General features: G+C 36.9%; 1 protein-coding gene across 3 annotated transcripts in view; it reads left to right on the top strand.

Annotated features, from left to right (window-relative positions):
* The window catches only part of TANK (TRAF family member associated NFKB activator), a 28,922-nt gene extending 3,863 nt beyond the window's left edge, over positions 1-25,059 (top strand). For 2 of the 3 annotated variants that reach the window (XM_054636378.2, XM_077181512.1), the window contains 8 exons: positions 1,322-1,461; positions 4,519-4,627; positions 5,485-5,597; positions 13,273-13,452; positions 14,661-14,731; positions 16,872-16,990; positions 18,657-19,237; positions 23,554-25,059. In XM_054636378.2, coding sequence (XP_054492353.1) covers positions 1,363-1,461; positions 4,519-4,627; positions 5,485-5,597; positions 13,273-13,452; positions 14,661-14,731; positions 16,872-16,990; positions 18,657-19,237; positions 23,554-23,721 — 1,440 coding nt within the window. In that variant the 5' untranslated portion in view covers positions 1,322-1,362 and the 3' untranslated portion in view covers positions 23,722-25,059. The remainder of the gene's footprint in view (positions 1-1,321; positions 1,462-4,518; positions 4,628-5,484; positions 5,598-13,272; positions 13,453-14,660; positions 14,732-16,871; positions 16,991-18,656; positions 19,238-23,553) is intronic. The other variant, XM_077181513.1, reaches the window with a different exon arrangement.
* Positions 25,060-25,474: the final 415 nt, after the last annotated feature.

The following is a 25,474-nucleotide window of genomic DNA, read 5'->3' as shown; positions in this document are numbered from 1 at the left end:
TTAAATAAGAAATAGATGAGAGATGAAATTGCTATTTTTTTTTTGCTCTGGGGTGGGGGTTGAGACTTGACTAACTTGTTCTCTATTGTACTTGTATTATGCTAAATTTTGATCTTAAAATTAGTATCATATATTACTATAGAAGTAAATGACCAGTGTTTGCAAAGTTCTTGAAATTGGAGTCTGACATTTAGTAGTGTTCTAGTCTTATGTGTCAAAGTTGATAGCTGTAGTTTTGGCAGTTGTTACTGAAATTGTACACAAAGTGTAAAAAGTTCATAATATTGGATAAAAAGGTCCAAGTCTTGATAATTTGTACTGGTTGGTATCATTGATTTTTAGATAAAAGATGTTTTAACTCTACCTTAGGGTAGCTTGTGTTGACATTTTCAAATTTGGCACAGAATGGGATAGGTTGTGACCTAATTGAGTTTTTATCTTTTTATTTCTTAATGCTGATGGGAAAGATGTGTGCTAATGTTTTTACAAACAGTTCCATGGATGAGGATATGGATGTTAAGATCTTTGAAATAGATCTTAATGTCTTTACCAACTTCAAGCAGCAAGTTTGTTGCACAGCCCAGACAGTTTGACTCCTAAAACAGATAAATGGGTCCTTACAAGCTTGAGTTTCTGAACTTTGGGGTAAAATGACAGGTTCAAGGGGGAATATGTGGTAGAGAGTCTGGGAAGGCTGTACCTTCCTAGTACTTCAGCCATGGGGTAAGGAAGAGGGCATCATGCAGCCAGGAGTTCAGGATCAAAGGAGGCTGCACTCTCCAAAACAGAGAGAAAACCCCACGGATGTGTGCCCCAGGAGACTCTCCCTCCCTTTATTCCAATCAGGTTCCAGGACTCTGTCTCTGGACACTGGCTTTTTATAGCATGATTTTTCCACACAATGCCAAAAGCTGAGTTTAGCTTTGGTCATTAATGCTGTCTTTATTTCACAATTATGCAAATGTTAAACTTTTGGAGATCATATAAAATCTGGTAACTGGTAATCTGCACCAATTTTAAGTCTTAATCTTAAACACTGTAACTAAAGATACATTTATACATTCTATACATTCAGAATTGGATTAAGAGTTAAGCTACTTTTGTTTGTCTGCTGTTTAAACCTATCCCTGGACATAAAATTAAACATTGAGGTGAACAGAGCTATAGTTCAAGTTATGCTGTTAATGGTCAGATATACTGCACGTATCACTTGAATACAACAGTGGTACAAGTCATGCTATATATGACTTGTATATACAACTTTTAGTTATATACTGCTGTTTCTTAGTGTTCTCTCTTTTTCCTTCTGATTACTTTTCAGGTCTGTTAACTTGACCATATGATGAAACAACATTGGGAATTATGGACAAAAACATTGGAGAACAGCTTAACAAAGCTTATGAAGCCTATCGACAAGCATGCATGGAGAGGGACCATGCTGTGAAAGAACTACAGCAAAAAGTAGGTGTTGGAAGCTGAATTCTATCTTTAAAGCCCTCCTTCCCATGGGGGATGATAGTATATGTAGATGCCAGTTTCACTTTAACTATGGACACTTTAGTGCATCTGTTAAAGTTGAAGATTGCCATTATGAAACCATGTCAATGCACAGCAAAGCAAGTTACTAGGCTATGAATTTAGTAGGTGGGTTTCTGGTTTTTGACCTTAGAATTTCTTTTTGTATTTTTAATAGTTCTAAAGGTTGGAAAAGTGTTGTCTGTTTTGGAGGGTTAATGAAGTCTTCTAATGTAAACACAACAAAAATGTATATAAAATTTTCCTTACTTTAACAAAGTACATTTTGGAATTTAATTTGCATTCTTAAAAATATTTTTATATTATTAATATAAATAGCTTAAATTAAACAATCTTTGTGACAAATGTACCTGAAAGTTGCTAGAATAAGTATTCTCTTTTATTCGTTAATGGAGTAACAGAAAGTTTCTGGAGGCATTCTGACCACTAAGAAGCACATTTGAAGTTTTAGTTAGTCTGTTGCAGAAAACATTAGTTCAGTCAAAACTCCTCTGGAACTTCTCAAATAGGACAGCATATTTCAAAGCTATCAGGTTTGGGCTTTGTCATAGTTTTTTTATCATACATATTCTGCCCAGCAACGGAACCTCTGTTACAGGAAGGTTTGAATGTTTTCATTACTACAGGATTTTCTGATACTCAGTAGAGCTGGTAGGCTGGGACTTAGCTCAGAGGCCAATGAACCATATTCCATGTCAAGTTATGGAGCAGTAGTAGAATTGGAAGCAGGGAAGGATCTAATAGAGAATATTCTGATATCTGGGCCCAATCTTGCTATCTCCTTGCATGGCAAAGTAAACTAGCCAAGGCATCACAGAACAAACACATTTCAAGTCAGTCATGTGTGCAATCATCCACTGTACAGTCTGTCTCTATTCATAGTCTTGCAGCAGTGCTGGTGTAAATCTGTAGAGGTCTCTTTACATAACAAGTATAAGTAGTGTGATTTTTGTGCTGAAATTACAACTAATTAACAAAAGGCAAGACATTTTAGAATGTTTAGGGATCTTTTAAATTCTGTCTCTTAGGGTGAGCTATTAACTATTTGAAGAAAAGCAGTTAAGTTAATGCCCTTGAATAAACTAAAACTACATGAAAGAATCTTCTGACCAAGAAACAAGGCACTGAGTGCAAGATGAGATAGTCCTTCCAAGGTCCATACAAGAAAGCCACAGGAGTGTGAGATCATCAGTGCTAAGTGAGCTAAATGCTTGCAATGCTCTGCATTTTTACTGGTTCAGAAATTAAAAATCTAAAGCCTTTGATAAAGGATTACTACCAGTTTAAATCTTTGTCCTAATCGAACTTTCAGTAGTTGAATTTTATGATTTCAAAAGAGAACAAAAGTATTTTTTTCAAGAAGAGTTGATACTAAAATTACTTGGGTTTTATTATTTGTGTTGCTTTTTTTGAACCAAACTCCTCTGTTTTTTGAATGACCTTTGTACAGTGCTTTACTCTAGTAACTTCCTCTGTTCATTGTGTGGCCTCCACACACTGTTGGATTGTCCACCATGCTGTTGTTAACAGTTTACTACTTAAGTTACCGATAGGCCACTTGTTTTGCCAGTCTCTAGAGCTGGGAGCCATGTCAAGCACACAGAAGCCAGAGTCATCTCGGCCAGATGGTGTTTGATACAGATGGATGGTTGGTTGTCATGCAGATCTTCTAGTTGGTAACTTGTTGCTGCCATCTGACTCAAGGAATAATTTGTGCACACTGGCTGTCAAAAGCATCTTCTCTTCTGTCTGTTTTAGCTGTCATGTCTGTGCTCTGTACAGAAGTGTTGACAAGACATTGCTGTTGTACATTTTCAATTTGGTTCTCAGTGATTTTTCTGCTTCATGAGGTCTCTTATAGCTGCTGGAGTGTACTGCTCTTTGATCACTTTTTTTTTTTTTTTTTAAACACAACAAAAAAAAAAATCATCCCATAGCACAGCTACTACCTGGCCTTTTAAAATCAATTTTGCTTGTAGATTTTTTTTCCTGCCTGCTTTACAGACAAACACAGCGGACAGTAGGAGGGTATAGAATTTAAATGTGTCTGAGATTTGAGAATTAGATAGCACTATGGCTAAACTATGAATAGACATGAAAACAATGCTGAGTCTTGTCCCAGATGGTGGCAGGTGGTGACCTCTTCAGTAATAGACATATTCCTAATTGCAGAAAAATTCAGTGCATTCCTGAAAGTTTTCTTGTTGGGATTTCACAAGTTTTCTTGCTTGTTTTTAGCACTGCTGTAACTGCAGCATTAGGCATGTGCTAATGAAATAATGGTTTTGAATATTAGCAACTTCCTGCCACCTGGCCATTCATTCAATTAATGGACTGTCTAGCAAAATTTACAGTTGGATGAAATACAAGCAGTATTATTAAAGGAGTGGCCTTTTATAGCATGAGTTGTAGTATTGGAGACAAAGGATGGGGCTTTTTACTTACCTTCCTCCCCAGCCCCATTATGTAGGTTAGGAAAACTAGTCCACTACATTCAAAGAAATGTACAAAACTGTTCATAGGCAGTCAAAATGGTTTACAGAGTATCTGTGGTATGGAATAAACAATGTTGTTTTTTTCCGTCTAAAATCTACATTTTTAAAAGCCTATTTTTATATTATTTGTTAGAAAATATCCAGGGGAAAATTACTTTTTTCTATAGATTAACTGACAAGCATTCTGAAGAATACTAAAATTTTAATTTGAGCACAATGTATTCTACATCTGTAAATGAAGAATCCTAACTTAAAAGTTACCCTTTACAACTGCCACAGCTGAAATAGTTATTAAAACTCAGAGGTTGTTTCCTATAATACCTTTTCTAATCAGTACAGTCCCAAAAAGATGGACTTGCCAAAGGTTTTTACTCAGATGACCACAACTACTGTTATCTTTAAAAATCAGAGCTGCTTTTTATATGCCAAATAGGAGACCCCTAGTCAAAACAGAATAAGATTAATGCTAATTAAATTATATTTGCAGACAGAAAACTACATGCAGCAAATACGTGAACAGCAGGAAAAGATAGAGCTTCAAAACAGCATTATTGCAAAACTGAAATCACAGTTGGCTGCTCTGAATGCTAATAGAGGTATGTACTCCAGTTTGCACATGATTGCTTTTTATGCTGTGTTGCACTGATGAATAGTTCTGACTTTGTTGCTTCAGTTTTTACAATATACATATTTCAAATGAGTATCATACTTTCCTGTGAATGTGAGAGTTAACACAAATGTGCCGTTTCAAGATCTATTTATAAAATTCAACACTTCTGGGGTCTCTCTTTATCCTCTTCAAGAAATGGTGAGATTTTCTATAGAGGTAGAATCTGCTTACACTGAAGCCAATAAAAGTTATGAAAATATGGATTCAAATCATTTGCTACATTTTTTTTAATTGTTACATAATTATTTTTACATTTACCTGTTAAAAAGTATATCTCGGGTTGTTCTAGATGTGAGTACTATGATTATATGTCTTTTATGTTAGATGAATCTTGTGATGCTAATCTTACTGCATAAGCAGAACTTTATAAGCAGGTAATTCTCTTTCAGATCAAATAGTCATTGATGGATATTTTTCACTGTTTGACTGTATTACACAAATAAGAGAAAAGAGTCAAAGTAACCATGTGTTAATCTGCCATGCTCATTAAATATTTATTCACACTAGCCTAACACTCCTGGTTTTCATAAATACTAGCAAAGTGGCTGACTTTTATTTCTAAGAGTACATGTACATTTCTTTATTGCCGATTTAGTCTTGCATTGTCTCTAAACACAGAATTTAGCATTTCTTGCTTGTTTAATATGAAGGCTTGCTCAAAGAACATAAAGAAGTCTATAAAGAAGCTATAAGTCTAGCTTCTTTTAATTTTGCTTTTACTTAGAAGCTGACCGTGAAAAATGCAGCAAGAGTCAGTGGCTTTTTTTTTTTTTTTTCTTTAAGGCAATGCACATCCTTACATTCTGATTCGTGAAGACATTGAAACATCCAACTTGCCTTTCAGGCAGCTCTCTGAAAAACTGAATATAGCAAAGCAAAGAGAAAAACTCCTAAAGGTATGTCACCTGCAGTAAGTTCACTTTTGTGCTGTGGGAACCTAAAAGATAAGTGAGATATTTACGGGTGCCTATGAACAGAACAAGAAATACCATCACGTGCATTTATCCTGACCCTGGCAAAAAGAAGATAAGACACCACACATGAAGTGCATGAGTGTTGTGCCACTGCAGCCTGTTTAGGTGAACTAAGCATTATCTTTGGTCCTTCCCAGTGAAATCTCTGTTTGGCCATCAAGCTCTCTAGAACAGTTTTGACCATAAAGCAGGAGCTTAGTTGATTATTTATTTCTTAACTTGCCAAAACCCATAAAAGGGCTTTTTCTTTCTTACAAGAGCATTTCACATTGCAAACGGTCTCTGTGTTTTTGCAAGAAATGGAGAATCTGCACTCCAAAAGTTGTGGAGTGGGAAGTGAACAATCCATTGCTCGGGAGATGCTGATTTGTTTGGGTTTTTTAAATAGCCAGTGTTAAGATGATGTCTTTTCTACCTCTCCTCATTGAAGTAACATTAAGATTTTCACTACAGCCTATTAAGCATAACAGCAATGAGAATAAAGTAATAGCCCAGAATAGCTGGGAAATGCCTTGAATAGATTTTACATATTGAGAAGAGACAGTGACAGAAATGCACAAAGTGGCATTGTTCTTATTGTAAGTCATCTCACTGTGGTGTTTGAGAGCTGTCTTGTAACATAAAGTCTCTTATTTTTGAATGTGAATCTCCATAGTAGAGACTTCCTAAGGGTCTTTAAAAGACCCTTATGAGAAATCAGGCATTAGAATTAAAGAGTCAATTTCAGGATTTATTTCCTAAGCTACAAACAAATTAATTGTGATAAATTCACAGAAACACATTTTTTTATCAGAAATGCAATTCCATTAGATCCAAAAATAATTTCATTGAATTACTGGTGCTTGCTTAGTTATCCTGAAGGAATCTTATATGAGACTAAGCCTTTGCAAACATTTTAAACATACTGCCAGCAAATATTTCTATACACTCCTTTTCTATTTAAAATAGTCTTTTTATATTTTTTCTACACCAGAATCTGTAATTATAAGATATAATTTCTTTCCTTGTCTTTGCACTTCCTTGCATTAAAACACAGCTGAAGGGTTAATTCTTTGATGGAACATCTTTGCCTATTTTTGCAGTTTGCTGTCTTGAGTTGGATAAAAATTATGTCTTATGGTTGCACATGAAGATCTGACCAAGTCTAGTATTTCATAGTCTTCTTTCTGAATGCTTACTACAAAACAATAGTTTTAAGCAACTTACTCATATAATAAGTTAGGAATGAAAGGAAGATGTGTTACCTGCTCATCTTATGGGGAAACACTGAAATAATGTGATCTCTACAGGAGATTATAGGCAATGCATGAGAAGCTGGAATCATCATTTCTGGAGCTATTTTCCTAATGGAATGTAGGTTATTTTCTTTATCTGCATATTTGTTTTGTGTAGCCCATTGCTGCAGTTACCTCTCAGCAACAGGTATTTCATCTGATTTTGCTTCTTCTATTCCATGAACAGAAATATTTCTGAGATACCTCCATGCAGAATGAACTATATAAGTCTGTCTGTGTGGTGGTGCATTTAAACCCAGGCACACTGCTATTCAAATAGGGTCTTTTTAGAGGGGATGTGTAGAGATTTAAACCCATGCAAAGTTGGGTTGACCCAGCCTATTCTCTGTTCCCGTTACTGGGAAAAAGCATGGAGCTTCAGAAAGTATGTTTGACTGGACAAAGGCTGCCTTCTACAGAGGCACATGGATATATTTGCACCATCCTTCCAATACAAGGAGGACCCTAATGTTTGGCATTGTGTCTAGTAAACTTGCACTGATCTGGCAAGAGTGATACAAAAATGTCCAGACAGCACAGCAGAGGCACACACACTTGTACTGGCCCTGGCTGTGTCTTGGCCATGCAATTCATGGCTACGAGGGAAGATATACAGCAGTGTCTCTACACAAGCTATCTTTTGATTGAACAAAAAAAAAAAAAAACCACAGTAACCCAGTGGAATTCATGCTTCAAGGGAAAATTGGACAACTCTGTGGAAGAGACATCTGTTGAGAGTTAATAAATAGATGGAAACTATAACTAAGATCTGGGAATTTATTAACGGATATATCATGAATGTCTCCTGTTTTCTTGTACTTTTTTTTCCTCAGATGTCATATTTTGACATCTCTTAAACTGAAAATCCACCATCCTGTCACTGACCCAGTATAGTTTTCTTGTGGGTAATTCAATAAAGTATTGGCTTTTTCAGGTATTGAAATTTGGAAGTTTGAATATTCTATTTTGAAAGCCTGTATTTTTCTAATAATATTCTATCCACAGTCTGCTCTAAACCAAATAAATTACTCCTACAGCCATTGTCCTCTACACTGTCCTTGAAATTCAGTCTCCCATGGCAGAAGATGCTTGGATTTATTGAAACCTTTTGAAACTCTCATTTGCTAAGTCCAGTGGGATTTTTCAGTGGACTGTATTCTGTCCTGCAGTAAAGTCAATAGAAATCCTGAATTGATTGTAATAGGTGCATGATTAGAGCTTGAATTTCAGAGGTTTAAAATGAGGGAGGAGCTATCTTTTCTTTGTTTTCTAGTAGGTGGTCATACATGTGTATTTTATATGCTATTGTCAAGGTCTCTTGCCTGTGTGTCATAAAATGCTTTGAGATTTCTTTTGTTCCCATTTGTCTTCACTGAAAGAAGTGAGTGGCCAGATTGGCTTGGTGGTCAGTACCCAATTATATACATCATTACCAGAATTTTTCAGCCCTCTGCCTGAGAAGACCAAAGGTGCCTGTATTGCTGCCTAGTTTTGAGACCCTGGCTAAACTTTATTAAGTAGGAAGAACTGGGATCCAACCACTGTCTCAGAGCCAAAGCTGTGCAGCAAACCAAAAACCTTAGAGATGAGATGATGTCAAGCTTCTACTTTTTAGAACAGTCAGATATCAGAATCCTTGTGAACTTAATAAGACATGAAGCTAAAGTCAGCTCCTGTGACTAGAAAACATGCTTATGATCCCATTTTGCTGGTTCAAGAACCTCAGTATTAAACACTGTCTGGAATTGGTTCATCAAGAGTGTCTTGTGCCATGAAAAGGAGGAAGAAACTGTATGTCAGGGATGAATGATGCAAATGTTACATATTTCAAAACTCTTCATCCTACAATAAATGTTTAGCTCTTTTGTGCAGAACATAGGCAGAGGAATGGCAGACATATAATAGCCATCTTTATGTTTTAAATTATAGGGCTAAAATTACTTATGTAACCAAGAGCAACTACTGCAGCAGTCTTGTGGAGTTCCATGTTCCAGTCCATACCAGCTTCACTAGTGTCACTTTGTTTCCTGTCTTTAATGCAAAGAAAGCTGGACTTGATTTTTTGGTGGCTGATAATATTGTGCATGTAGCTGTTATTTGCTGCTGATACAATGTATGCAGCAGGATTAGGCCGTAATCTAAGATATAAGAAATTCTGGTATTGAAAGCCTTTTCTCCTATTGCTTCATCTGCTTAATCTATCTCTACCCAATAATAAAGAAGAGTTTGTGGGGAAACTGTTAAAAGTCACAGTTAATATTCCTTGAGACCACTTATAGTGGTCATCAGTTGAATAGTTCCTCAGTTGAATTGTGTTTTTCCTTGAAACTACCTGACCATTTGTTTGTTTTAGGAAGCCACGGAAACAGGCCATTATAGCACACTTCAGGGAAAAATAAAGGAACCTGCCTTTGCTGCAGTACAGTCTGGGGGCTGACTGGCTGTGGAGCAGCTCTGCTGGAAAAGGGCTGGGATCTTGTTAGCAAGCTGAGCATGAGCCAGCAGCGTGTCCTGACAAAAAAGAAGGGTAACAGCTCCCTGTGTTGTATTAACAGGAGCACAGCTAGCACACCCAGGGAAGAGGGTATCTCCCTCTATTCAGTGTTCACTGGACTGCATCTGGAATAATAAACTGGGCTTAGGGACCTCCAGTACGGAAAAAGCATTGACAAACTACAGTGAGTTCAGCAGAAGCCCCACTGAGCTAACTGGGGGCTGGAGTACATATTCCATGAGAAGGTACAAAATCTGCTCTTGTCCAACCTTTCCCCAAAGGTGGCTTCGGGGAAAGCGAATAGCATTCCAATACCTACATTCAGGTTATCAGGCAGATGGAGCCAGGCTCTTAATGTTGTTGTTGATGCCTAGAGAGGCTGCCTAGGCCAGAGGCTAGACAGTGTTAAAGGAATAAAGTAGGTGCTTATTAAAAGGCCTTTAAAGGATACACCTTGGGCAGTCCAAGAGCCTGGCTGTGGCTCCACCCAAGATGCACCCTAACCACGAGTTTTCACACTTTTATAAGTTTTGGTCCGTTTACATATTTGGGTTAATTGTCCAATTACAGCTTCAGGTTATGAAGTCGCATCCTCCCAGATTGCTCTCCTCAATTTGCCATTGTTTACACTTTTTGGGCCTGAAGCCACAACGGTGTCCTTGGTTCTCAGGCTGGAAAAGGATTGTTTTGTCTAACAAAACTGTGAAGAGAACTTGCTAACACTTTATATGAAGTTCAAAGCTACATATTAATACAGTGCAGAATCTGGAAAATATGAAAGCTAAAACTTAAGGCATCAGTGCATGGCAGGAGGATAAGAGACAACGGACAGATGAAACAGGAAAGGTTCAGACTGAACATAGGGGAAAACATTTCACCATGAGGACAGCCAGGCATGGGAAAAGTGCAGTCTTCATCCTTGAGAAATTCAAGGTTAAATTGAGTAACCTGATCAGACATTGTAACTGACCCTGATTTGATTAGAAGCTAGAGAATCCTGGAAGTCCCTTCCAATTTCAGTTATCCTCTGATCCTATGAAGTCTCTGCAAAAGAAAAGATACCTATCTGTTCATAATATATACATGACCACTTTGCTGACAGCTAATACCAGCATACTTAAAAGACCTGTGTGACATATTTATAAAATGTATAAAGTTTATGAAGCTTATCAAGCATTAGCTTTGTAATCTTCAGCCAGTTTAGAAGGGTTACCACATCATTGCAAACTGCCAGGCACAGAAACTCTTAAGATCATCAAGCTATGAAGGGTTGTGTTATTGAAAGATCCCAAAAGGTGTAATTGCTTCTCCAGGGTTTTTCCTGGTATCCCGATGGTGCACAGGAATGATGATTTCCATCAGCATGTACTGATATGTCTTCACTGTAACACGGCTCTTCTCATGTGGCTTTCTTCCCTGCTTGCTTAAATCTTGTCCTTGCTTCCTGCAGATGTAGGAGAAATGAAGGAGAACTACTGGCCATTTCTGCAGGGTCTCCAGTTATCTGAGGGCCTTTGAAAACCCACATGTGAATTGGAGCTGTAATAGTCTCACAGAGATAAATTATGCTGTATCACAGGCTCAGTGAGTTATTTTACTGTCCTTAAGATACAATTGTTCCTCAAGGGCAAGTACTATCTTTGATGAAAGCTTTTTCCTAGGTGTTTGGATTTCCAGCAAATTATGAAGGAAAACACAGGAGAAGCTGTATCCCCTTACTTTATATTTAAATGGGAAATTGAATTTGACCTGTCAGAAATGCAAAGCATAGTAGAGTTAGGATTAAGGAGTTTTGCTGGGATTGAAACATGCCATTTTTAGACAATGTTTTGAAGTCGCTGAGCAGAAGAGGCTTAATCTGGATCTTTAAGATGCCACCCAAGTCTGGAGTTGCATTGAAGGTCTTACTGTAAAGACTGCATGGCTGTCTTTGTCTAGCAGGGTAGCCCCTACCCACCTGATCTTCAAATGCACAACCTCACCCTATGTAAGTTCCATTTGAAAATAAAACAGAAGTTCTTGAGAAAGCACATGGTTGCTCCTTTCCTCTTCATCTTACCCTACCTGTCTACAGACTATATTCTCATACATTCTTCTTTAAGAGTTAATCCTTTGGGCTTACTTCTCTTGCAGAGACAATCATGGGGCTTGGGGACACTTTCTGTGACACTTGATACAGTTCCCTAAATTGCATAAACTAACAAGCATAACCTTTTCATAGTAGCAGTTTTTAACTGTTGGTTGTTTCTTGAAAATTTTTGCAGCTACTATCTTTGAACATATTAAAAAATTTTGTTTGTTATTTTCTTCTTTTTTCCACAAAAATCCCACATAGTTAAAAGTTCCATGAATTCCTAGATGGATCATCGAAGTGAGAGCAGCCAGGGCTTTTTATTCCACAAATCAGTCTTTATAGGACTGAAATATTTGCAATACAATCCTGGTTATACATAAAGATTGGAGGATGAGAGGCTGGAGAGCAGCCCTACAGAAAGAGACCTGCAGTTTGGGTTGCTGGCAAGTTGATAGGAGTCCACAGTATCCCTTGGCAGCCAAAAGGACCAACTCTGTCCTGGAAGGCATCAGGCACAGCATCGCCAGCCAGGCAAGGGATGGGATTGTCCCGCTCTGCTCTGCAATGCTGTAGCCCCACCTCGAACACTGTCTGCAGTTCTGGGTGCCACAAAAAGGACATCAAACTATTAGAGCATGTCCAGAGGAGGGTGACCAAGATGGTGAAAAGTTTTGAAGGCAAGAATTAGGAGGAGCAGCTGAGGTCACTTGTTTGTTGAGCCTGGAAAAGAGAAGGCTCAGGGGTGACCTCATCACAGTAGACTCCCTCAAGGGCAGCGGTGGACGGGGAGGTGCTGCTCTCCTCTCCTCTCCTCTCCTCTCCTCTCCTCTCCTCTCCTCTCCTCTCCTCTCCTCTCCTCTCCTCTCCTCTCCTCTCCTCTCCTCTCCTCTCCTCTCCTCTCCTCTCCTCTCCTCTCCTCTCCTCTCCTCTCCTCTCCTCTCCTCTCCTCTCCTCTCCTCTCCTCTCCTCTCCTCTCCTCTCCTCTCCTCTCCTCTCCTCTCCTCTCCTCTCCTCTCCTCTCCTCTCCTCTCCTCTCCTCTCCTCTCCTCTCCTCTCCTCTCCTCTCCTCTCCCTGGTGAGCAGCCACAGGACACGAGGACACAGAATGAAGTCACATCAGGGGAAGCTCAGGTTGGACATTAGGAAAATGGTCTCTCCTTCACTGAGACCATTGTTGGTCACTGGAACAGGCTCTCCAGGGGAGCTGTCATGGCACTGAGCCTCTCTGGACAATGCTCTAACTTCTGTGGTTTAGGTAGTCCTGCGAGGAGCAGGGAGCTGGACTCAATGATCCTTATGGGTCCCTTCCAATTGAAGGTATTCTAAGATTCTGTGATTGTGTGATTGTGTTCTTGGGTTTGCTCAATTTGCAGAATTATCAACATGTTCAAAATGGTATAAGATTGAAATTAATTAAATACTATTTTATGTATCATATATGCAAAATATTATACATAAAATGTTAATATAAATGATATAGTAAGTGAATCAAGAAAGTATGTTGATTTTCTATAAACACTAATATGACTTTGAGAAAGATACAGTTGTTTTGAGTAATCACCTATGATGAGTTACAGCTATGTGTAGAGGTAGAAGATCTTCACTATCAATTGAAAATTATTAATGTAATAATCAAGACTGACCCTTACTTGCGATGCAAAACCTACATTTAGCTTATTATAGACTGCTGAATAGTGATATTCCACAAGCCTCAAATTTATTAATTGTACTGGTGTTTCTAAAATTATTTTTTAGGAACAGTTAGACAGTGAGAGCATGAAATTGAAGCAACTTGAGGACAAAAGCAATCAAAAGGAAAGGAAGCTTTTATCTATTATTTCCAATCAAGATGATAAAATAAGAAATCTGGAAAGCAAATTGCAAGAATTAAATGAAGCACAAAAGGGTATACAGAAGCCAACGTATAAAAGGGAGGTAAGATAAGAAACCAAGGAGAGATAAAATAAAGACAAACATTTGTAAATTATTACTTCTTTCAAACATGAAATGTTTGGAATTCATACTAATTATTCTGATAAATTTATTTTAAATGTCATCATTCTATAATTACTAGGAAATTTTCAAATTATACAAAGCACATAGGGAACACCATTAAATACTTATTGGTTAGTTAGTATGTTAATTATTTTATGGTATGTATTGAAAATTATCATATTTGTCAAAACTCCAGATTAGCTCCCTATTTTTATTGCAGAATAGCATCCAGGGTGCTGTTCTGTCATTGTGGGATAGCTAGAGTGCAGTCACTGATGTGACTAACCACGTATACACATATTAGCTACCTAATTTAAAGTGAACACAGGTAAGCATAAGAGCGCAGCAGCACAGAACTTGTTGCTATTAGACCTCCTAAGCATTGCTTAGTTTGCTGTAGCAAGGACTTATATCCTGGGTTGCTGGGTGTTAGGCAGCTCAAACGAATCTACAGGAGCTGCAGCTGCACTTCAGCCTTACAGGTAAGACATGCCTGTGGTTATAGGCAATGGATCAGCTTATACAGATTTCTGAGCTTACACATCTTTGAAATCAGCTGATTTGGCAGGCGTGCTCAAGTTCGTGTCTGACTTGGAGCACATATGAACTACTCAGGCCATCTGGTAATGTAGCTCTAGTGGAACTGCAGCTTAGTGACTGGTTATTATGAAAACTTCCCTTAATGCCTGGCAGATGTAAAACTATGTAATACTGGAGTGAACCACACGGTGGTAGTCAAAGTTAATAACTTATTTTAAAAACTGCTAGAACTCCTAACATATTACCTTCCGATGTGTTCATTGAAATTTTCAGTGAATAAATTGATTTTTAAGAGGTAAAATAGCTTGGTAACAAGCTTATACAAAAGACAGAATCTTACCTTATACATGACTGAAAGCTAATTACAATCAAGCAATATTCTTAGAACTAGTTCCGTTTCAAGGGAGTATGAGCAGAGAAATGCCACACTGAGTTAATAAGTTAACCTGAAAGGAACTAGGAATTTCACACAAACTGCTTTTGTCATTTTGACAATGCTTTGAGAGCTTTCAACAGGACTAGGTGAAGGACCCCATGACATTTTCATTCATATCAAGGTGCAAAATTAATATGCTAACGTGCTCAATATTTTCATCTTTTACTTCAAGGTGAAAAGTAAGAAAGTTGTTCCAGATAAGCCTGAATTATCTCTAGGGATCTCTGGTATTTCACCTGAAAGGTAAATACTTCTGCAGCATTTTTCAAATTTGCTTTTGGCTTTTCTGCAATTGAGTAAGGCCAGCTATTGCCCTCTTTTCTGCACAGTGCATCAAGAACTGGCTGGGCAGGGAGTCGGGAGGGGGCAGCATCAAAGGTCAAAGAGTTAATGCAGGAAGATAGTAGAGCCAACAGCTATGTGGAAGCATAGCTGGGGCTTTACAAGTATGGAGGGCTAAGCTGGGAGGGAGGAAGGTATCCACTCAGTTCAGCAGGAGGTTAAACTCCAGGAAACGGTGTGGGTATTAATGCTGGGGTTTGGATAAGCATTCACTGCCTTGCATTAACTCTTCTGGGCAGGAATGTACAGCCACTATGGATTAACTGATGGCAGCACAGCACAGGAGCCTGCTGTGCTGCCAGGAAGCGCTCTGATAGGCAGCATGAAGAAATAATTCTTGGCCTGATCCATCCCAAATGAGATAGTTTGAAACCAAATTTATCTGTAAGCTGAAGGCAGCAAGCCCCTGCTATGACCAAGGTGTCAAAAGCAGTAGATTTCCCTTCTGCCAGTGATTTCAGGAAAATATTGAACAAAGTCTCAGGTTTGTATTTTTCATAGGACAGCCAGTAATGCCACTTTTAACAACTTTTCTGGGGCCAAATAGAAGATTCTCTAAGGTGAGATTAGGGGAGTTATTAAGAGAAAATATCGATTTCTTGCTTTCTTTTTATTCTCTTGCCTAGGCATCTGCTTTTGACCACTCCCATATTTAGGCTAGGTGAACCACATGGATCTTTAGTCTGGCTCACTACTCTTTTGTGATAAGAAAGAGAGGAAATAAGACTGTAATGTGAGAAAGATTTGTCTTTTTGATTTATATCTAAAAAATGAAAAACTTTCACCTGTCTTCTGTCCCTCTGCTCTCAAATAGCTTCCTTACTTTACTGTTTTCTTGGAAGGAGGTATGTGACTGGTAAGATTGCTGGTAATCTTATAGATTAAGATTATAGTATCACAAATGTCTAGCAAATTAAGACTGCTTCATCTAATCATAGCTATATTTTAAAGTTCTGAATAGAAACTTTATTTTTTTTTTATTTCTTATTTATCAAAACTTCTGGAAAATCATCAGAATGTGTTAACAGTAATAATTTTAACTACTTCTGTAGATCTTTTTTTTCAAATGAGATACAAATAGACATTTGTGTCTTCAGAAAGAGAAACACAACAGAAGTAGGAACACAGTCAGATTGCTGTATGAATAAGCAATAAAAAAGAAAGCAATTCACTGGATTAAAGAAAAATCCCTTTTGAGATCTTTTGATGAAAAGATGCAAAAGAGAACGCAAATCCAACTTCACTTTTTCATCTTTGAAGTTCATTTTATAAAATCCATTATATTGTGTTTAAAAATATAAATTACTCAGCAAGTTTATCAAAATTCCACAGTGGAATTTTTTGGAAGCATCAGTAACTAAATAACAGTGCCTTTGCAGAAATAAACTCACACCAGCATGAACTATTTTTACCATTCTCAGTGCAGATAACTAAATATCAGATTCCCATATGATACTCTGGAAAATATATAATACAATAAATGTCTCAGAATAAAAAGAAAAGTTATATCATATTGTATGAAACCAGAGGGCATGAGTTGACAAACTCCAGGTTTTTCAACTGACAAAATGCCAGGTAGAGAGAGAAGGAAAGAGTCATAACAAATGCTTGTGGTTCCTTCTTCTGCAGTCTGGAGTGCAGTGGCACCGACAGCAAACAATGTTCATAGTGGCAGCATCTTATTTTCCCTAGAACTGAGGTGGAAACAGGACCCTTGGGAAAGATAAACTTCCACAAAATACCTGAAAGACTGAAAGAACTGAAAGGCTGGATTTTTGGGGGTGGTCCTTGCAGGGTCAGTTCCTATGTTCAAATATGTATGTGTATGATATGACTAAACAACTCTTTGACAACATTTCCTTTTCATTTTTCTGCTTGCTTTTACTGAGAACAAAAAATATGTATACATATGTTGAGGAGCAAGATATCCAAGAAAAGTAGCTTATACTATTGTTTTTCTCTGGTTTGTGGGTGTGACTAGATTAAAGGTCACAACAAGCTGAATTGGTTGACTCTTTAATTTACCATTTTGATCTTCCAGAGAGAATCTGGAGACTATTTTCCAGGACATGAAAGAAGAGTGTCATCGAATATGTATGCTAGCCAGAGAACAAACAGACCAACTGAGTATATTTAAGATAAAGCCAGAACCTGAAACTGGTAATATCATACTTAAGCTCTTATTGTGATTCAACTGTTTGAAAGCTTTGCTTTATATTTGAAAATACTGCAAATTACACATACATAGAAGTACTTCCACTGTTTACCATCTGCCTTTTTCAAGTCTGTTCACATGGTGCTCAGTATTTCACCAAGAAAACGCACCGCCAGTTTTGGCATTCTATGACGAATGCTCCAAATCACATGCTATAAAAGACAGTCATCACATCAATGGCTCTTGTAATTGTTTTGTCCCTTGGAGTGAGAGGCAGGCACTTACTACATGTGATATCCCATCATACTGTGTGAATGACAGCACTTGCTTGCTTTTAATTTAGCTGTCAGTTCAAAAGATGTCTGCTATGAAAGTCTCTAGCCCCATATCTGTTAGAGGAAAACTGCAGGACTGAGGAGAGTCAGAGGACTTAGTTTCTAGACTTCCTTGTGCAGACTTTTAAATACTCTTTTCTTATATGGGACAAGAGCTTAATCCAATACTTCTTGAAGACATAAGGAAGGCTTGATTTTTTTGGAACTGTGAAAGATCCCGAATGTCCAGTTCTGCTAATGCTTACCTTTAATAAAATGTAAGCTATGGGTAATACAATGTAATACTATGGGTATTCTCTACTAACTTTCCTTAATAGTAGGATCAGACTCAATATAAGTGATTTCAATAAACACCTGCCAAATGCACACAGCTGAAGTAAAAGATGCTGATTACAGCACTTGATTTTAATTTAGGTCATCCATTACTGAAGTTTTGTTACATGAAGTGTTAGCATTGCTTCAAATTGCTCTGAACTATACTGTGGTAGTCTGATTGTATGCTAATAACTTTATTATTTGGGGGTGGGGATTTTGGGGGAAGTGTGTTTGGCAACTTACTTTACAAGAGTGGTTTTGATTCCCAGCAAAGTGCCTAACTCCACTGTGTGATAATCCATACATGACGTAAGCATTATAGATAATAAAAGAAGTGCTTAAATCACCTGTGTGTAAAGGTATACATGACAAAAGCTATATAGATTTAATATTTGATTTGTTACTTCCATGTTCCACTACCAAAAGGCTGCTGTACAATCAGTTTTTTACCTAAGTTACTCTCTGACCTGGTTAGGGGTAACTATTACCGTTTTTATTAATATAGTGCAAAAAATGAAGGGTGAATTCTCAAAACAAAGGGAAAACATGGTCCCATTTCTGAATAGCTATTCAGTTTAAATATTTAACTAATTTGGAAACCAGTGGGAGTTGGGTACCTGAATACCTTCTAAAATTGTGCTCATGGTGCCTAGCATGTTCTTGGCACTATGTGAAGTGGTTTGGGTTCCAGCTTCTATTTCTGCCAGAACACTTCAGTGAATATGCAAGTATGTGTTAAGAGTATGGGACAACATAATTTTCAATAAAATGAAAATGTTTATAGCCTTAAATCAAAGAGAAATATAATTACTGGAAGGGAGTATTTCCTTCTATTTCTGTTCTGATAGTTTTCGTGTCAGAACTAATGTTTGTGAAAGAGAACTACAACTCAATCTGATTTTAAAGAGAAAATAAACAGTTAAAAAAGCAGGGAAGTAAGAAAAAAAATACACCAACACCACATTTTTAATAACTGTATTTCAATGGACTATTTAATATTTTCTTCATTCTTTCTTCACAGAAATACAGTTTTCCATGCCGATACAGTGCACAGATAAAACTGATGAACAAGCAGAAGAGCTTTTTAAGCCTCGGGTTATAACGGATATAAATAGAGGTGCATCATGCATCACATCTATCACACCAAGAGGAGTGGGCCAAGATGAGGACAACAACTCTGTAGAATCACTTTCTAAATTTAATGTCAAGTTTCCACCTACAGACAATGACTCTGCTTTCTTGCAGAGCACTCAGGAAAAACCAACAGTTCCTTGTACTGGTATATCTGAAAACATGCTTCAAGATCATCATTTTAACCTGGAGCACAGAGACCGTGCTGTTAACCTCAGTAAATTGGAACCTAACTCATTTGAAGCTCATGGCATTGATCTCATGACCTCAGCTTTACAAAGTTTAACTACTGTTGACAAAACAAACCCCTCAGATCATGCAAAGATGCCCATAGAAAATATCTGTGACAAACCATGTTTAAAAACAACAGACAGTGGTTTGACATTTGTACCTAAGCACACAAACCAGAGTGTACCTGAAGTAATTTTTTCTTTAGAAGCTGCTGGAACAACCGTCAGAGGTCCTCATCAGGTATCTTTCTATAATATTCTACATTTCAAAAAATTATAATGATTCAGACACATATTTTGCAAAGATCTTTGAGACTGGATTAATATATTCTCTAAGAAAGCTGATCAGTCTTTTTTTAAGACTATCTCTCATCATTTTTTCTTCCTAATACTGCAGAATGTGTTCAAGATGCTTTCCCAGTGAAACATCAGGAATATAAGCAGACATAAGCACTGGATGTTTTTACAAATTTCAGTTCATCTAGATATTAATTGCTTCTATATCTATTTCAAAGCTGTCATTAATCCTAAATTGCCCCCTAGATTGCTTTCTTTCTACCCTTGATCTCAGTTGTATAGGGCACACATTTGTTTTAATTGTTTTTCATGTACAGCAGAGAATTGGAAAAATAAACCAATTAAAAAGCTAAACAGATAAATACTTCCACTATGAAAAAAAAGCTACTTTTTGTCTCAATCTGAGGTATCAACAACATCCTATTCCTCTGCTCAAAAAAGCTTAAATTTTTTTCATTGTAGGAAAAAAACATAATTATTTTTTTTAATTAAGGAAAGATCGCTAAAATACTTTATTTTAGGTTTACGTATGTAATTTGGGCTTAAATTTCACTTATAGACTGAAGTCCATGGGAGCTTCTGAAAACAAGGCCCAGTAGCTGTAATGCAGTAAAACATATTGGTGTGTTCTGACACTCATGTCTCTGAATACTTTGCCTCTTTTGTGAAACATCCTGTCTCAGATGAAAGCTTGCAAAATTATGGAGCTTTATAGACTGATTTTGTGTTTGTTTGGTTTTTTATTTTGGTGGGTTTTTTATTTCTGTTGGTTTTTTATTTTCTGGTACCTTGTGAAAGGACAGATTTTCAAGAATAAGCAAATAGTGATAATTTGGAATTCTCTGAGGGTGGAATTAACCTATTTTAACCACTTATATGGATGAAGTTTATGTTCTTTCCTAATGGCAAGGTACATGCAGCAGAAGAGCTTTACCTCTCCATTTGGTCACTGCATGACCTGCAAAACCAGCATTTAGAAAGTGTTGTAGGCCATTATAGCTTGAATGTTTTCTTCTCCTAAAATTTACCCAATCTAGTTTAATTTTCTATTGCAAACCACTTTTTGAGTGAAAATTTTAAAGCGTTGAAAGACTGCTGCTATAAGCTTGATTTTTTCAAAAGCTATTTTAAATATCTATTTGTAATGTAGGAGATCTCAATTCTTTAGCAACTTATTAATTACAGTTTTTATTGTATTTTTCATTGGGTCCCCCGTTAAAGTTGTGACTAAGTTAAACAAATTACCACATTTATTTTACGGCTAGTAGAATTCCTGTGGAACTGCAAAGAATTCACTCCATTGCTTGTTACTATCCTCCTTTTTTGTATTCCCTCTCCAGCCTGTTCTTTTACTAGTTAGTCTGTGTATTCATTTTTCAATAGATGGCACCCTGCATTGTACATTACAGCAAGTGAAACAGCTGGTATGTGGTTATAAATTGATAGGGGAGTCTGCAGCTTAAAAAAGTACAGAACAGTGGTTGAATAGCAGCAAGCCTTTGACCACTGGTATTTCTGCAAAATAAGGAAATTAATTTGGAGCCAGCATTTAAAATGTGAATGATCTGTTTTGTGGAGAAAAACGTACTAATGCTAGCACACAGAGAAAAAGAAAGCTAATGGTGAACTGTTAAGTATTTGAAAGTCATATCTACAATAGCACTGCATTGATTAAAATGTTATTTCTTATTCAGAAGTTTGCTTAAAACAAGCCAGTATTGCTTGAGAATCCGTTAAATATACATCTGTGTATATCAGTATATTTAAATGTCCATCACCTTTATTCAGCTGTTTTCAAACTAGGTTTTAAGTATTTTTCCCAATTAATTGGACTCAGCTCTAGAGGTTTTCTCTGACTGTAAGTTTTGCTAAAGATTTGGTCACAGATAATATATATGTAGATTAAAAGAGTAATTTTTTTTAACTTACTTGTATACATGCCCTTTTCACTGTGTTAACCTTAGCAAAATTTATGTATAAACTTGTTCTTAGTATTTTTACCACCTTTCTAGGAGGTGATTATGCTGCTTGCAGCTTCTATCATCCCTTCCAAAAATGAAGGAAAAGCCAAAAAAGAGAGAATTATATACCTAATTTTTTTTTCCTAGTGTAGATAAAACTTTCAAGTATTTACTACATATGTTAACTTATAAAATGGAAAACCCCATAAATGCAATAGATTTGGCAACAGCAAGTTCTTGGAACTGCTCTCAGTTGGTGTAATAAATTTAGCTCTTTCCTTCTATGTGGATACTAAATCTAAAAACTCAGTACTATTTTCTTAGAATGTAACTTTAAAAAAAAAACGTGACTGAAAAGAGCAGTAGATTAAAATAAACACGGATATTAGTGAACCTAGGATTTTACAGACTACATTTAGCTGAGACTTTCATATAGATGCGCATGTTTATTGGTATTTGCAGTTTGAGGGAGTTGTTTCCACCAAAAATACTTCTAAGTCTGTTCATGATTTTAAAAGCAATTCAGTAGTCTATTAATCTCAATATTAATGTCTTTGAAATGGAATGTGTGTTTAAATAAATCTCTGTTCTGACAAGGATATTAAGCACAAGCTTAGCACTCAAGAAATGGAAGTTAAGTGCCTGCGTGTGTGGGTTGCTGGATGGGTACCTCCCCTTGTTATGTTTCCAAGATGCCAAATAGTTTTTACAATACTATTTTATCTTTTTTTCAAACAGTGCTTTACATCATATCAGAAACAAATAATTCTAAACACATTTATGTAGTGTGTTTAAGTGTGTTAACTTGTTTAAGTGTGTCAGTGTCTAGATAGATTTAATATGCAATTTACACCAGCAACATACAATAAGTAGGCTCTTTGAGCTGAAAAAAGTGGTGTGATTGCACTTAATTACTAATTAGTCAATTTAATTATATGGATTGCTGACCATAATGAAAGACAGTAAGTCTGCTATTGCTATGTGATAAGCTAAACACTGTTTAAATACAGAATGGGCCAGGAAATTGACTCCCAAGAAGTTCAGGGTGGTTTAAACAGAAGGTTTAACTTCTGTGAAAGTCAGCTTAGTTGTACAGTGGGTTGCTGTGGGAGAAATAAACAATAGATTCTAGCTATTTGGCGTGATGAAATTTAAAGAAGTGCTCAAAATTAAAAATCTTGGGTATCAGTAGCAAGAAATTTAAAACTTCTAAAGAAATTACTTTGTATTCTTCCTTGCCTTCCAACCCATGTATGAGTGAAAAAAGAGGAAGAAACTGAGCCAAAAAAAACCCTGTAGGACACACTCTCTTCTACGTTCCATTCCTACATAGAGCTCACAGCAGCTTGCTGCCATTCTTTCTACTTCGTTCTCACCACAGGATGCATTTGGTTTTTATTTGACTCAAAACCTGATTGTCCTGGCCATATAATGTAACTATTTGATCTTGTGTTGCTAATACTAAAGTTATGAAACTAAAGTTTTAACTTGGAAGACTGAGAGAAGACTTTTTGATTCCTAGTTGGTACGATTCAAAATAGTATACACTTAGACTCTGGGCTTAAGTGCCTTGAATTCCAATGTTGAATAAACAGACTTGCTGGGTGAAACTAACTAGCTCAGGGACCAAGAGCAGTGCAGCTGCTGAACGAAATACAACGTAGTTTATATGGATAGAATGCATGGATAGATATTCAGAATGATTCCGGTGAGTTTGACACTGTCATGGCAGGAGGAATCCCAGACAAGAGTATTTGTGACACATTATACTAAAAGGCAGCCAGGGCAAATACGTACCTTAAGCCGTGACATGGTAGTTATTTTGGAAATAAACTGAAAACAAGTTATATGTGAATAAGAATGGAAATAAAATATGAATCATATTAACTCTGTACAAGAAACATTTTATTCTAAGGTAAAAATATATTTTCTCATTTCTGCTAAATGGCTATTGTGTACTATGACTTCTTCAGTAAAATACTGAAATGCAAAGTTAAAGAAAATCTTTTGTATGTACCAGACTGATATTGCAGACTTCTGCTGATAGCAATATAGCAATATTTATCGTTAATAGATACCAAGATATTTTTAAATATTTGCAAGGATAGTGCGTTTATAGAACTTTAAAAAAAAAACAAAGTCTTATCTTGCTTTTCTTAAATGAGAACTCTCTAGTTAACGTCTCTGGCCAGGCAGGTGTAAAGGAATCCTAATTTAAAGAGGCAGGTATTTTTTTAATATAAATATAAACTACAGCATAATGTATACCTCAGCAATAATAATTTTCTGTTTCTTTTAGCCCATTTGGCAGCCTCAAGACAATGATTTGCTGGCACAAGCATATGCAGACTCTGAACTGAATCAGTGTGGAATATGTGAATTCTGTCGAGAAGTTTTCCCACCATCTCTAACATCTAAGGAAGATTTTCTTCGGCATCTCAATTCCCACTTTAAAGTACAGTCTTAATGTATGAGAATTCAATGGTTCACTGTTTTTGCATACATTTATACATTTTTTTATTCAATAGATACGATAAGAGTTTAAGAATTAAGACTTCTTGTAACAAGAACTCATGACTGAAATTGTTTGTCAGATAAGCACATTTTTAGTTGTATTTTGACAAGGCAAAATGAAACTAAGTCACTCAGTACTGTAATTCACATTATTGCTTGTTATGCTTCACTATTAACTTTGAGAGTGATGTCAAACACTTTTTTTTCCCAATTAATCTTTGCCTGAATAGGCCTGAAGTTGTGACTATATTTATGAATATAGACTTGCAGGATTAATGCCTTAATCTGGCTGGCAAAAATTGGAGTAATGCAAGGATTTTTTTGACAATATCCAGTGATGTGATTATGTTCTCCCTGAAGTAAACAGGAAAGAAATAGGCCCTCATTTTTCATTTATATTATATAATTTCCAAATAGTGAACCTCTTAATTCAGATTCCTGTAAAATTATCATTATAGCTGAATCCAGGTGTGCCAGAATTAGGATAGGCTTGTACACTAGTAACATAAATGAATGGTTGACTTTCCCAGATGAATTTTTTACTGAAGCGAGTAATCAAAAGTAACATATAAATGACCCTTTTGCCAAAATGCAGCAGTAATGATTTTATGAATATCTGTTACATGTTATAAAAAAATAATTATTATCTTGTTCATCTACCTTTATAGCATTAATAATTACTAAAAATGCTTTTGGGGAACAGGTATGAAGGATAGAAAAGGTTAAACTTTCCCCAAAACTAATAATACCGAAGATTATTTGCCTTCCCTTCTGGTCTGCTATGATGGATTGCCCAAGTCTGGTACAGACTAGAAAGGAAAGGGGAAAACTTAATCATCCAAATCTCAGTGAATTTATTTTTATCCTGAATATAGTGGCTTTCTCAATGCAATTAAAATTTGTGTTTAGTTGAAACATTGAAGTCTGATAAAGTTTGCACGTTTTCTGGATTTACTGATATCAAATTTATAAATAGGGGTGTTGCCAAGTATTTTAAATTAATGATAAAGGGTGCTTGCTTTTTGCATTTGAACTGAATATAGAGTTTAGCCCTGATATTGATAATTAGCATTAATATTTTCATAGCAGCAAAGCAAAACACCTTTTCTTTTTAAAGATTTGTTTGCAGGTGACAAATTTCTGGAAGAATTAACACCTGTGTAATTTTTAGAAATGGATTTTTCTGCAATTATTTTCTCTATTTTGAACATGTCATGTTTGTGACGGGCTGTCAACAGAGTGTACTGTAATAAACAGCACTGTACAGTGCACGTCTGCTCCGTGACCTGGAGGAAGAGTTTGTTACTCTTCGGAGCTCTCAGCCGGCCGGTGCGCAGCGCTGAAGAGGCGATGCTCGGCCGCGGCCACGCCGTGCGGAGTGTGAAGCACCTCCCCGGAGAGCACGGCTGGGGGTGGTGCCCGGGAGAGGCACAAGTTCCAGCCTTGGGAGGAGAGAAGGGGATTCGCACATCTCCAGCCGGCCCGACACGCAGCACCGACTCGTGCTCTCAACCGTGAAATTCGAGCTCAGAAGCTCGCGTTATTAAGGGATGCACAAACTGCGAATCACCTTTGAAGAAAATAAAGTCATCTGTTTCTGCCCCCCGCCCCCAGGCGTGGATGCGGTTCCCCGGGAGCCCTTGAGCCGGCAGAGCCGGGAGCCCCGCACCGAGCCCGAGTCCCCGCACGGGGACAAGGCTCTTTGT

The sequence above is a fragment of the Agelaius phoeniceus genome, chromosome 7, assembly GCF_051311805.1.
Source record: "Agelaius phoeniceus isolate bAgePho1 chromosome 7, bAgePho1.hap1, whole genome shotgun sequence".
NCBI classification, from domain to species: domain Eukaryota; kingdom Metazoa; phylum Chordata; class Aves; order Passeriformes; family Icteridae; genus Agelaius; species Agelaius phoeniceus.
Note: the sequence above shows the minus strand (reverse complement) of the source record. Positions and strands in the feature narration are given on the sequence as shown.